At 30.2% G+C, this 15341-nt stretch overlaps 1 protein-coding gene across 1 annotated transcript; it reads left to right on the forward strand.

Annotated features, from left to right (window-relative positions):
• Window positions 1–2450: 2450 nt before the first annotated feature.
• On the forward strand, window positions 2451–8050 carry LOC139773872 (probable cytochrome P450 6a13). The gene is made up of 6 exons (XM_071708652.1): window positions 2451–2750; window positions 3307–3676; window positions 3892–4226; window positions 5847–6077; window positions 6191–6439; window positions 7288–8050. Exons 1-6 carry the CDS (start codon window positions 2591–2593, stop codon window positions 7449–7451), a joined length of 1509 nt encoding a protein of 502 aa, XP_071564753.1. The 5' UTR covers window positions 2451–2590; the 3' UTR covers window positions 7452–8050.
• Window positions 8051–15341: the final 7291 nt, after the last annotated feature.

The following is a 15341-nucleotide window of genomic DNA, read 5'->3' on the forward strand; positions in this document are numbered from 1 at the left end:
TATTTATTGTTTATTATAAATAAGTCACTATTCCTTTAGTTAGAGGTTAGTTTATTTTATAATAATGAGGATTTAACCAATTGTGGCAAAAATATAAGTTGGGACAAAAGTATCAGTCTGTTACTTTTGTCCCAAAAGTAATAATTGTTATTGGTGTTGATTTCTATTTATTTATATATGTATTTTTTAAATAAAAATATTTTTATTATTATTTTAAAATGCCAAATATACAAAAAAGAAAAACAAATAAAGGTTTAGCAACGTTTGTTTAAAATAATTTTAAACGTCTAGAACTATTTAAAAAAGTTTTTAAAAAATAAAACCTTTTGCTACATTGATTATATGTTCGTTTTTATTTTATTTTATCTTATTGAAATCAACCTTGAGCTCTGTTACAACCAGCCCTAGGGGTAGGGACAATTGTAACAATTCGATCTTCATAAAATTTGATTTTTCTAAGTAATTATAAAATGTGAATGAATTTTATTTATACCATAATGTAAATAAAGAATGTATTTACCTTATGAAAGAATGTATTTATTTTATGAAAGCGAAAAAGTTTATATATATAAACAAATAAATCGAAGATATCAATTCAAATGAGCAAAACGTTACGTTTGTCCGTGGTCTCCCCTACTATAAAAAAATTAGAATGTGAAATATTTGTTCTTTGTATTTAACAAAAAAACTTTTAGAAACCCTTGCATTTTTGCTATATATCATAGGGGTGGAATATGTATAGAGGAAAGTCCCCTATTATGAGATAGGCTCCTAATATGCGATAACGAGGTTTCTGCTAAACTAATAGGTTCTATCTGTTGGTTCCATCATGAACTTATTGCCCTTAGAGTAAAATTTATTTAGTGGAAAATTCATTATTTGATCGTGCGTGCAATCGCCTATTACATTTTTCAATTCTGCACATAAACTTCCGGCAATCATGCAAAATAGATGTTGTATCTCATAATAAGGGACTTTCCTCTACGTTCAAGAAACGTATATAAAACTAATATGTGCTACCTGGGAATTAATTTAAAGAAGGGCGTCGAATAAGGTTACGATTACACCTTCTACAGAAGATGTAAAAAATTAAGAGGGGATTGTTACAGCAACGATAAAAGGAGGCAATAAATGAACGGCGTACTCAGTCCAACAAATATCATCTATTAAAGAGGATTTGAGTATATAGAGATCGTGAGTAGAGATCGAAACCAGTTTTAAAATTTGAACTAATTTGTAAGTATAATTTCTTTTAATATAAAATTCGATTAATTGCATTCACAACCGTACCTCAGACTCGATTAAATAATTTTTAATTAATTATAGTAATATCTTATTTCCTATAACTTTTGCCTATTTCCAAAAATCTGACAAAAAGTGAAAACTCAACTTTATTTGTAAGAAAATCTTAAAAAATGTAACGAAAGTTCCTTAAGGGGAATGGTAAGGTTTAAACGGCCAAAAATTGGGTAAAATTCAAATGTCGTTTGTGGACAAACAAATAAACATACATAAATTTTCTTTTAAAGCATGTTAGTGCTTTCTTAACGAACTAAACGAAAAGTCCCAAGAATATAAATAATTAAGGGTGATATTGATGATTGAAGGCGACCGCGCGATTTGCGAACACTGCTCCGTTCTTGCCACGATTCCTGATGAACGTGCTGGAATTTTTCAATTTTTTTGTTGGCGAGATTCCCCTCCATAGACTGAACCTAAAGTCTAAAAGAAGTACGTCAAGATTACAACAATGGCAGCCAAAAAAGAAAAAATTGCGAAAAATTTAAGTTTTTATTGTTAAAACAGTTACAAAAAATTAATTTTTGTGCGCTAAAATAGGTTCAGTTTACGGAAAAATTCTTTATCTTTATTTTAAAAAAATCAAGTCGATATCTGCAGCCATTCGTGACTTATCATGGCAAAATTAGCGAAAAATGCCATTTCGAGTAAAACACGGTTAAAGTTTAGAATACTAGTTTTAGCTAGAAAATTGATACACATACAAAGCTCAAAAGTTATCCGCGCTATAAAATGACGTCTCCAGGTCAGCTTACATTGCAGCTGTAATCACAGAACATCACAGATTTTTTTCGGCCTTGGCCTCTTTTAGACACGAGGAAAAAGTGTAGTACGAAGCGGACCTGGACGCGGACTCTTTGCCGGCCAGCACTCACATTTTTAACTTTTCTGAGCTCAATTTTGCGAATTTTTCAAAAAACCAAACTGGGAAATATTCTTAAAGGATCACCACTACCAGAATATGTAAAAAACCAAAAAGAAAGTTTTAAGTACGACAATTTTTTGATGAGATGTGCTTATTTAAAATTATGCGAAATTTTGATGTTATATATATTATATATATATATATATATATATATATATATATATATAAGTGTATGACGAGTGTATGTCTTATTCTTACATCGGTTTTATTTTCACTCTTGTTTTATTTGAGCTTATACATTTTTATATTTATAAGATCTATGCGCGAGACCGTTATAGGGATCGTTATAGGGAGCGTCGACAGTACGCTATCTCCTTATTATTTTTTTTATAAAAAAGTTGTTTTTCCTCTTGCTTCAGATTCACGATGGTACTAGAATTAATCGGGGCTTTCATCATTGCCCTAATTATTTATTTATATTATAAATACGATTTTAATTTCTGGCAAGAAAGAAACGTTTTTAACCCTACACCTTCGTTTCCAATGGGAAACATAACAGCCATCTTGACAGGAAGAAAGCAAGCAGGCGAGTACCTCTATTACCTTTCATAATATTGACATAGACAATGTGAGTGTATAATTACTTTTTTGAATGTCTCCACATTTTTCATTAAATAAAATATATAAATAATTTAGATGGAAACAACAAAATTGAAATTTAAGAGTAAAAGTAATTTACAAATACAAAGTTTTTAATATAGCAATATGGTAAATTAGGATTGTGTGTAGAATAAATCCCAGATAGATTTCCCCATTAACTATACATTCATATTCAATAAAAAAATATATGACTAATTGATAAGTTATGTTTTCATCTGCAATATAATTCTGCAAAAAATCATTTTTACATCAAGGAACAATATGCCAACTAAATAAAAAAATTTTTATGAAAAGGAAGCCTTATAATATACTATTTGTTATATGACTTATAAATACCACAATTTATTATCACTCTTTTTTTATAATCATTATAGATATGTTTATACTTTTACTAAATTATTAATAATTTACACTGATGTTTTTATTTGTATTTTTACTTTAAAAAAATCGTAGAATTATGTAAAAGAAATATTTATCAACAGGTGTATATGCTCATGATGTCTATTTGAAATATAAGGATCATCGTATTTTTGGAATATATGTGCTTTTTAAACCAATCTTGATGATCGCCGATCCCAACATAATTCAAATAATATTGACAAAGGAGTTTTCAAGTTTCCACGACCGTGGCCTGTACATTAATGAAAAAATAAATCCATTGTTCGACAATTTGGTTTTTATAAATGGAAAGAAGTGGCGAAATTTACGCAAACAATTACGTCCCACTTTTAGTACGGCAAAAATAAAGCAAATGTTCGATATTGTGAAGGAATGTGGGGAAGAACTTACAAAGTATCTGGAGGTTAAAGCCAAAATGAGAGATTCCCTTGAAATAAAAGATATGTTTGCAAGGTATATTGTTTTTAAGACGAAAAAAGTGTAAATATTATAGGATGAAAGAGAATAAATAATATATTCACGTAATGAAATTCTTTTAACTTAATTTTTACATATATCAATCTTTCTTTATTCATTTAAGTTATTTCTTATATAATTTTATAACATCTTTAATGTTTCGTACCTTTCGATAAAAGTTACTAAAAATTAGTTACCAATTTGACCAACAGATACACGACTGATGTGATCATGTCAACTGCTTTTGGTACAAAGTCTAACTGTATTCAGGATCCAAATAATGAATATCGAAGACAAAGTAAAAATATTTTACGGATGAAAATTTCACGACTTATCCTGGGTATGTCTATGCCGGGAATTATGGATTTCTTTTCAATTCCCCTCATAGACCGATCAATCAACAGCTTTTATATGAACATATTTCGAGAGAATGTAAAATATAGGAAAGCGCATAAAGAGATAAGACGCGATTTTATGAATCTCCTTATTGAATTGATGGACAAAGGATACGTTGATCCTGACAATGACAAGAAGACCGACGTAACATGTAAATATATATTTTTACATATTATATTACATTAATACCCGCAGTTTCCCGATATGTCTTAAAAATTTGCATCTATTATCTCATGTTGCAGTTTTGTAAATCAAATAATTAAGATTTTTTTAAAACAGATAATTAACATGGAGAAATGGTGCAAGTAGAAACTTGCACATTGCTTCCTCATGCAATTGTTTACTTATAGTTCTTAAGCTTTTATTTTATTCGATGCATAATTATTAGTATTTATTTATTTGTTTTGGCTTCCTCATAGAGGAAGCTTTGTGAGCGAAGGTTTCTACTTGCACATTTAAAAACTATGAAACAATGTGCAAATTTATAATTTACATACTTAAAAATTTTAAGAAAGTTTCTACTTGTCCACTTAAAAACTAAATTAATGTGCAGGTTTCTACTTGCACACTTAAGAACTATAAGTAAACAATGTGCAGATTTCTACTTGCACACTTAAAAACTATGAGGAAGCAATGTGCAAGTTTCTACTTGCACCATTTTTTTATTGTGATAAGTTTTACTGTGACTAATATCTGTTATACTAATTTATGATATACTATTACAAAAATCAATTAAATAATTAATGTTTTTAGTAAAATTAATCTCTACTAATTGTAGATATTTTTTATTTCTATTTGGTTCAATCGATTAGTTAATTCTTTTACGGAAGTAATGTACAACTTTCTAATTTACACATTTTAAAATTATTTTTAATATCGCATTGTATTTTTCACTCAAGTAAGTTGATTCGACCCAACTTTATATGCGATTAAAGGTCCATTTGCGAAGTCTATATATGGATCATGTAGCCTGAACTCTCAAAGTCATCATCGATTTATTTTTTTTTTGTTATAAGAAGACTTTTTTAAATATGTAAATCTTTATATCTACATATATAAAATAGAATGTATATATGTATGTATGTATGTATGTTTGTTCTTTATACACTCTTAAACTATTCGACCAAATTTTTATCAAAAGTATATAAAAAATCACGTATGTATGTTTGAACATTAATAACTTAAAAACTATTGGACCGAATTTTTACCACAAGTATATGAAATAGGGGTAGAATTTTCCAAGGAGTGCATCACCCGTAAGAATTATAAAAATTAAAAAAAACGTTATTAACTTAAAAACTATTGGACCGAATTTGTATCAAAACCATATAAAATAGGGGTAGAATTTTCCGGCGAGTGCTATAGAGTGTGTAGTTTTTCGTTACCGATGTTCTGGAAACCGATTTTTTAATTTTTCTAATTTTTACGGGTAAAAAAATTTTAAAAATCGGTTTCCAGAAAATAGATAACGAAAAACTATACATTCTATAGCACTCCCCGGAAAATTCTACCCATATTTCATATACAATTCGTTAAGATTTGGTTAATTAATTCTGGAGTTATAGAAATTTCGGTAAATTTGGCACATACACAAATACACACATACACACACACATACATACATACAGACATTTTTTAAAATTACAATTTTTCGACGTTTTAGAACATTCTGAACACATTCAGAAAAACAAATAAAAAAAAATTTTTTTTACGAAAACAAAGCTTCCTCTATGAGGAAGCAAAAAAACTACATTATTTTATTCACTTGCAGCAACCGGAAGCAAACTTACCATGGTGGAAGCGGCTAGCCAAAGTTTTATATTTTTCCTTGCCGGTTTTGAAACCTCTGCGGCAACATTAATGTTTGCCATGTATGAATTAGCGGAAAATCAAAATATTCAAGACAAAGTTCACAAAGAAATCGATAAAATATTGGCAAAGCATGGTGGTCTGACCTATGACGCTGTAAACGAAATGACTTATCTTGAAAAAGTAGTAAAGGGCAAGTATTACAATAAGTAACAAAAATATTTCGTTATTAATATGTAAGTTTAAATAAATTGCTTGTATTTTTGATCAAATATATCTTTATATACCTTTCTTTTACATATCCAGAAACTCTTAGAAAATATCCACCTATTCCAATGTTGAACCGAATCTGCACTAAGGAAATAGACTTGCCAATGAACATACGCGTCCCCAAAGGGACTCCTATTGTTATACCGGTGCTTGGGCTGCATCGAGACCCCTCGATATACCCAGACCCGGAAAGATTTGATCCGGAACGATTCGCAGCAGATGAGAAAGCGAAAAGGCATCGTTTTGCCTTTTTGCCATTTGGAGAAGGGCCTCGTATCTGCATTGGTAAGGATGTGAATAAATCCATTAATATATTTATAATTTATATATCGAATTATTGTTTAGAATTATTTTTATAGTCTTGTGCATGTCTGTCTTTTGCATTTTATTCCACAATGAGGAGCGTCACAATAGTTGCGTCTTAAAAACTTCTTTGATTATATTTAAGAAATGTACACTGAGAAAAAAAGTAATTGGATGAAAAAAAAATATAAGTTGGTTCAACGAAATGTCTCATTGCGGGGTGCCAACGAAAGATGTATTTATTTCAATAATATTTAAAAGTTGAGAACAAAAAAGTTCGAGAAATATAACAGATTGTGTCAGTGCTAAAGGAAGTAATTTACTGATATATGTGTGTATAGACAGAGTACACATGTAACCGTACAATAAGAAACCTTGTTTTGCCCTATAAGCAGATCGGTGTTGGGTGTGGTGAACCTCGCTTCGATCCACCCCATCCTGTCTTTGCTTACAGGGCGCAACAAGATCTATCATTGTACGGTTCAGGTTTATCTATCAGGATCTATCAGGTTACGGTTCAATTAAATATTTTTATAAATATTTTTGCGAAAAAGAGAGAAACTAACATATTTTAATTAAGTGTAACTTAATTAAAATGTACACTTAATTATATGTCGGTTTCTCTCTTTTTCGCAAAAATATTTATAAAAATATTTATTAATAACTTAATTAATAATTTAATCTTCAAAATGTTTGTATGGTTTTTTTTTCTATGAAAAGGATGAGTAAATACTTTTTAGATTGATAAGAAAAAACTTGCTAAATCTATAATAAGTTACTACACAAATGTTTTATATAAGTTTTATTCCATTGGTATTATTAATTTTTAGGAGAGCGATTTGGATACATAGAAACAAAAATAGGAATTGTTTCTCTTCTTACAAAATATAAATTTAAACCTCATCCCCGGACAGCGAAGCCGTTCATTTACAACGAGAAATCATTTGGTCTCGCTATAAAAGGTGGTGTTCACCTTATTATCGAGCAACGATAAAAATAATTGCGCTCTTCCTAAGTGTTCGAGATCGCGAATGCTCTTGAATATTCTTATTCTTAATTAGCCGACGGTGTCATGAGTCACGGCGTAAGTGTAACACGATATATTTATTCAGAGGGTCGCCGCTTGTTTGTGTCGCGCTCTCATGTCATAAGAATTATTCTCCGTACGATCGAGTCACTCTAATTCTCCGGCACAGTCTTTTCGACGATCAATAATTACAAGGACAATGGCTGTGTGCATCTTCAGTATTTCAGTTCGAGAAGCTTCTATTCTATTACATTTTACCTTCGCTAAGCACTCGTCATCCCTGGCGCGTTCTTTGTCTCGCGTGGGTATAAAAACCCATAGAATTTACGGCGCGTCGCCATTCGTCAACTGTGTGTCAGTAGGTCAAGATCTGTCATCGATCTATTTGCGCTGGTCAGTTCCATCCACGCGCGCATCATCCGACATTGCAATCGAGAAGGTGTCGATAGAGAATAAAACGCCCGCGTTTCCGAGTCCAGTTAAATTCAATTGCATTTCTGAATTATGTCACTCTGTAAATTCGTCATCATTTTTGGGTGTTAAAATAAACTATTGTGTTACCACAAGCTTCCGGTGTCAGTGGTCTCTCACCCACTATCCTCCTCACTCACACAAGCGCGAACACTAAGAAAAAGGAAAAATATATATTTGTCGTTTTTTGTATTTTTTTCGTATTTCTAATGTAAGTCTTAATATAATTTATGTAAGAATAATAAATAATTTTTTCAATCAATCTATTAGATCAATCCAATAAAGTTATTTAAGATCAATATACGTAATGTACGTACTATAAGAAAAAAAATTTAATAATTTATTTTTTAATAACAATTAAAGTTTTATATTTGATTTATATGTGTATTAAGTTATATGTGTAATTAATATATAGGATATATGGTTGTTAATTATAAAATAAATGGAGTTTTTTTAACACTAGACGAACGTCTATCAAAAACTCATTTTTTGGAATGAAAATTTCCTTATAGAAATAGAGTTCCGGTTTAATATTTTATTTTTTAATAACAATCATAAAGTTGTATTTGATTTATATGTGTAATTATTATATACGATATATATAGGTATGCGTAACGTAAAAGTAATTAATTAAAAAATAAAATAATACTTTCATTTAAACCTGTTGTATACATATAATATAATAATATATTGTTGTAAACGTAAAAGTGTGCACTTTTCAATGCAAAATGTTTTAAACAGTTACGATATCTCTGAGCCAGGATATCATAATTTAAACATACAATTTCCATTTTATTTGATCGATTTCCAAAACAAGATCAATTTCATCTTTTTATCTGAGTAATCATTTAATATAAATTTATATTGCATATTGTATATATATTATATCACTTATATATCACTTATTATGCGTAATTGCAATGCAGAGTAATCATGTACGTTGTACGTGCGAATATTTTGCAGTAATTTTCTATATTTAGAAGATTCTGATATAAAGAAGACGTAATAAAGATATTAAAAAGGTGTAAATAAGATAATATTCAATATAAGTCGGAAGTATTGCACGTGGTTTGCGCAACACGAAAACGTTTTTCGTTTCTTTAGAATATAAAGCAAATTTTTTTTTCGTTGCATAACAATTTACATACAATTTACATGAAAAAGTAAAAAGAAAGGTTACATTTGATGCACATGTTTTTATCTCGAGCCGTAACTTTTGTATGTATGTGACCGCGTGCATATGTGGATATATGTTTGGATGTGTGATTGAAACATAAGAAAATGGTACAATTACAATTCATTTGTGTAAAAGGAAGTTAAGTAATCAAAGATTCCCCAATCAGCAAACAATGTTTTCGAAAAAATTTTTTAAATGTTTGGAAAACATTTTCAAAGATATGTAAAAAAAAATAACGTTAAAAATAATGAGTTCAAATATAAATGATAATTTGATCATGACAAAGAAATAAAAAACAACACATAGGTCTCAGTTACTTTACTCTTCAAGATAATCTCCTTTTTTTGCAATGCAACTACGTCAATGGTCCTGTAACTTTCTTATTCCGCGTAAAAAAAAATCTTTTAGCTGCACGCGCATCCACTCTCGAACAGTTACGATGACTTCCTTACTGCAGGTGAACTACTGTTCTCCTAAAAACTCTTTTGTATCTCATCGGATTTCCATTTCTATGGAACACTGAAAAAGTTTGTCGCAAAAATTTTTATGATTATTTTTTTTGCTCCTGACATCATCAATCATATTTAAGGGGACTAGGAAGGGTTGAAAATGCAGAAATTGGCTCGTGTTTAATTGTTTATAACAAGGCCGCGAATGAACATAAAACTTTTTTATTGTTAAGGGTATTAATTATAACATTATAAAATGAGAAAATTCATTAAAAGTCATTCCCAGATCAATAATATCGGCGTCCCAATATAATAAAGAAAACTATCGAATCCACGGTTTTACCACGATTCCAGTCGAACGGATAAAGGTTTTGGCAAATTTCAGGAATATTTCTTCTCCTTAGGCTTCCCTCTATTGATTATACCTAAAATCAGATTGAAAAAAAATATTGCTACAATTTTATAATAACAAATAACTCGAATTTTCCCAAATTTTTCGTTTTCTGGACGCCATTTTGTTATTTTTATTTTTATTTTTAATTTTTTAGGTATAATCAATAGAGGGAAGCCTAAGGAGAAGAAATATTCCTGAAATTTGCCAAAACCTTTATCCGTTCGACTGGAATCGTGGTAAAACCGTGGATTCGACAGTTTTCTTTATTATATTGGGACGCCGATATTATTGATCTGGGAATGACTTTTAATGAATTTTCTCATTTTATAATGTTATAATTAATACCCTTAACAATAAAAAAGTTTTATGTTCATTCGCGGCCTTGTTATAAACAATTAAACACGAGCCAATTTCTGCATTTTCAACCCTTCCTAGTCCCCTTAAGGTAGAGGTGGTTGATTTTATTCAATAGTCTGGATTTGATTTTGAGTTCATCTAGGATTGATTGGTTGGTGCGATGTTCATGAATTCATAAATTTATAAATTAAAATGTTATTTTAAATGTTATCAAATTTACAATCAAATGTTAAATTCAAGTCTTTTTATCATTTTATAATTAATTTTTACGAATGCAAAGTTGCAAATAAAATTGTTTGCCTTTTTACAGGCTACGCAGTCATACGTTTAAAATTTGGGTATCTGAGGTAATTGAAGTTCTAATTACGCCATTGGAGTTAGTTCGAATTACCCTATTGGTGTAATTTTTTGACAGTGATTTAAAAGAAAATTTATTTAAAAAATTTTTTAATTTTAAACGTTCAGTAAAGTACACGTATGACAATAATAATAAAGAAAGAATATATAAATTTAATTAAGGGAGATCGGGGCGGGTTGTCACACTTTTTAAATACTGATTTTAAAAAAAATGTTTGCAATATTTTGTAATATCGTATACTACTTTATAATGTAGTTAGATCTTTTAGGTGTAAAAAATATACATATATATTAGACTTGTATATATTTATACACAAAAACGTTATTTAATTCTAAGCAAAATCATGCAAATGTGATGCTGTTTAATATTAAATACCCTTATTTGAAAATCGTTTAGAGTGGGGTGTCATCTTACATGAAAGTTTGGTGGATATCGACCTTTTCAATATAATTTTAAATATATACTGTATACCGTTTGTTTCTTTGATGGTTATAAATCTTTATCTTGGAGAAAAGTTAATGGAACATTTTATAAACCAAACATGGTTATTGTAATAGATAAAACTAATAGCAAATTTGGCAATATTCAATATATTTAAAAAAATGATTTACATGAAACTTTCTTTATATATGTAACAGGATTATATTCTCCTCAACATCGACGTGATCCGACTCGTCGGGAGTTCCTATATACAGATATTATTCTATTATTCTATATTCTATCCAATATGTAATACCGATATTTCAAATGCGATACCTCAAATAACGCTATATAATGTGTTCCATATAACGTATAATATCGATATCTAAAACGACCTCACCTAAAATGTTCTGTATGTAATAATACTTAAATGATTATTTAAATTGACTCAGGCGAATAGGAAATGTTACACGAAATTTAAAGTGGACGATGTAAATAGACTATCGGTAGGGAACAACCCGTGCCAGCTAAATGTAAAGGCGAAAAGGAGATAGCGATATTAACCGTACTCAGACTCGACCAACAAGGCGGACAAGGACGCCAAAGCAGCCGCCCCCGGAGAAAGCCGACGGGGCTGCCCGAATATTCGCTATTAATTAGGTTGCTTAAGCAACCGGCCCACCGGTGAAATTTATTAGATGCGCACGCGCTAACTATCCAGCTCACGCTGGGCCTCTGCCGGAGCACCGGACTGCCGGATAATTCACTCTCCGGAAAGCCGTACTGCGATACACTGTAATTCCAAATCTATGTTCAGAATGTATTAGAATATATTTAAATAAATATCACTAAATTGACCGGTGCGGCGGAAAAGAAGAAGATTATCGCATATAAAAAAATCAGCGTCGTAATACTTGACTATTCGACGCAACACTTTTTTATATTAAGATAATTCCTGTATTTACGCCGCACAAGGATTTACGCCCAATTACTCTATTATGTGCCTTTAAAGTATTAACTCCGATATATACGCCGCACCTAAGGAAAACTTAATTTATCGAGTACTATTTACTACGTTTAAGGCAAATGAATTATAACAATAAAAACTTTGTATTGTCTACTAGGGGAGACCGGGGACAAAAGTAACGCGGGATGAATGTAACAAACGCGATTATTAAAAAAAATAACATTCATATGTACGAACTTATCCGCTGTTATATAATGGAAGCTTTCCAGTAAGCGACACATGTCGACACAAACGTCGTTCTATCTTTCTTTTTTGGTACAATGAGTAACAAAGATAAAACGACACTAGTGTCGATTTGTATCGCTTGTCGGAATAAGCTCCCATTGTCTTTTGAACACGCCTCTCACCTCATCAGTAGCGGTCAAAGCTCTGTCTTATTGACATGCAGATTTTGTGACTACACCTAATTAAATCGAATCGATTTAATTTTTGATGCTATATGCATCTAAATAACTGTTAAGAAACCCAAGTAGCAAAGTGACGTCAAATGACGTCTTAATAACGTCTTAATGACGTCTATGACGTCAATAAGACGTCTTCTGACGTCACTTTGCTACTTGGGAATCATTGCGAAAAATATTACCCCAGCCAAGGTTCGAACCTGGAACTTCCTTCATTCCGTGAATTCCGTACAAATTCGATCACTGAGGCATGTGGTAATATTTAACCGGAGCTGTGTTTCAAGTCTGACAAATTTAGTCGGCGCGCAGTCAAGGTTGAAAGATATGTGAAATAGAAATAAAAATAAAACTTTCGCGCATAATTTATTTATGCTCGAAACCTGCATGAAACCTGCACATTGCTTCCTTATAGTTTTTAAGTGTGCAAGTAGAAACTTGCACATTGCTTCCTCATAGTTCTTAAGTGTGCAAGTAGAAGTAATTATTAGTATTTTTTTTTTTTGGCTTCCTCATAGAGGAAGCTTTGTGAACGAAGGTTTCTACTTGCACATTTAAATAGTATAAGGAAGCAATGTGTAGGTTTCTACTTGCACACTTAAAAACTATAAGGAAGCAATGTGCAGGTTTCTACTTGCATACCTAAAAATAATTTGCATACTTAAATATACCACCAAATGACATATGTCACCAAATGACATATGATATGTGAAACTATCAACTTATGACTATCTTATGAACTATATTATCTTATGACTATATTATGAAGTTGTCTTTTTTATAGACTGAATTTTTGATCGATTGAATTTAAAATTGCGCATAATTTCGTACAGTAAAAAAGAAATAAAGGATTAAGAGATCGTAATAATTCGTAAGTTTCTTACGAGCATTCTGCGAGTATTCTGCGCTCATACTTTGGACTTTTTGAGAGAATAGGTTGTCTCTATCGTGTTTTATTAAATGCGTTTTGTAGACAGTTTTATCGTGATAGTAAGAGAAACGGGGAACGGATTTTTTAAAATTTCAGTAAACTTGGTTGTTTTTTTTAACAGAAATCAGTAACCCCTTTATTATTAACAATTTTTATATAAAAATTTCAGTAAACTTGGTTGTTTCTTTTTTTAACAAAAATCGGTAATCCCTTTATTATTAACAATTTTTAATAATTATATTATATTCTTCAGTCTTTTCTACCCCTATTTCATATATAATTTTTTAAAATTTGGTTGATTAGTTCTTGAGTTATAGAAATTTCAGTAAACTTGGTTGTTTTTTTTAACAAAAATTGGTAACCCCTTTATTATTAACATTTTTAATAATTCTATTATATTCTTCAGTCTTTTCTACCCCTATTTCATATATATCTGGTTAAGATTTGGTTGATTAGTTCTGGAGTTATAGAAATTTCGGTAAATTTGGCACAGACATACACACACACATACATACATACCGACATTTTTTTTAGGCGATATTTCGACGTTTTACAACAATATGAACATATTGGCAGAAAAAACTAAAAAACCAATCTTTTCTTTGGTTTCTTCTACCCCTATTTCATATATAATTTTTTTAAATTTGGTTGACTAGATCCAACTTTATACGCAATCAAAGGTTCATATACGAATTTACGAAAACAAAGCTTCCTCCATGAGGAAGCAATAAAACTTTCGCGCATAATTTACCGCGCTGCGGTTCTTATAGTTAGCCCGTTTTCTATATTCGTGGATTTCCATTGAAGGCTATACTTCGAATTTTAAGTATTTTGTGTTATCTTATTTTCTTAATATTTTATAGGAAATTTAGTTTACCCCTTTATTTATTGTTTATTATAAATAAGTCACTATTCCTTTAGTTAGAGGTTAGTTTATTTTATAATAATGAGGATTTAACCAATTGTGGCAAAAATATAAGTTGGGACAAAAGTATCAGTCTGTTACTTTTGTCCCAAAAGTAATAATTGTTATTGGTGTTGATTTCTATTGATTTATATATGTATTTTTTAAATAAAAATATTTTTATTATTATTTTAAAATGCCAAATATACAAAAAAGAAAAACAAATAAAGGTTTAGCAACGTCTGTTTAAAATAATTTTAAACGTCTAGAACTATTTAAAAAAGTTTTTAAAAAATAAAACCTTTTGCTACATTGATTATATGTTCGTTTTTATTTTATTTTATCTTATTGAAATCAACCTTGAGCTCTGTTACAACCAGCCCTAGGGGTAGGGACAATTGTAACAAATTCGATCTTCATAAAATTTGATTTTTCTAAGTAATTATAAAATGTGAATGAATTTTATTTATACCATAATGTAAATAAAGAATGTATTTACCTTATGAAAGAATGTATTTATTTTATGAAAGAGAAAAAGTTTATATATATAAACAAGTAAATCGAAGATATCAATTCAAATGAGCAAAACGTTACGTTTGTCCTTGGTCTCCCCTACTATAAAAAAATTAGAATGTGAAATATTTGTTCTTTGTATTTAACAAAAAAAAACTTTTAGAAACCCTTGCATTTTTGCTATATATCATAGGGGTGGAATATGTCTAGAGGAAAGTCCCCTATTATGAGATAGGCTTCTAATATGCGATAACGAGGTTTCTACTAAACTAATAGGTTCTATCTGTTGGTTCCCTCATGAACTTATTGCTCTTAGAGTAAAACCTATTTAGTGGAAAATTCATTATTTGATCGTGCGTGCACTCGCCTACTACATTTTTCAATTCTGCACATAAACTTCCGGCAATCTTGCAAAATAGATTTTGTATCTCATAATAGGGGACTTTCCTCTATGTTCA

This window comes from Temnothorax nylanderi, unplaced genomic scaffold (genome assembly GCF_030848795.1).
Source record: "Temnothorax nylanderi isolate EJ_2023f unplaced genomic scaffold, tnyl_v1.0 TNYL_tig0071_pilon, whole genome shotgun sequence".
Taxonomy (NCBI): domain Eukaryota; kingdom Metazoa; phylum Arthropoda; class Insecta; order Hymenoptera; family Formicidae; genus Temnothorax; species Temnothorax nylanderi.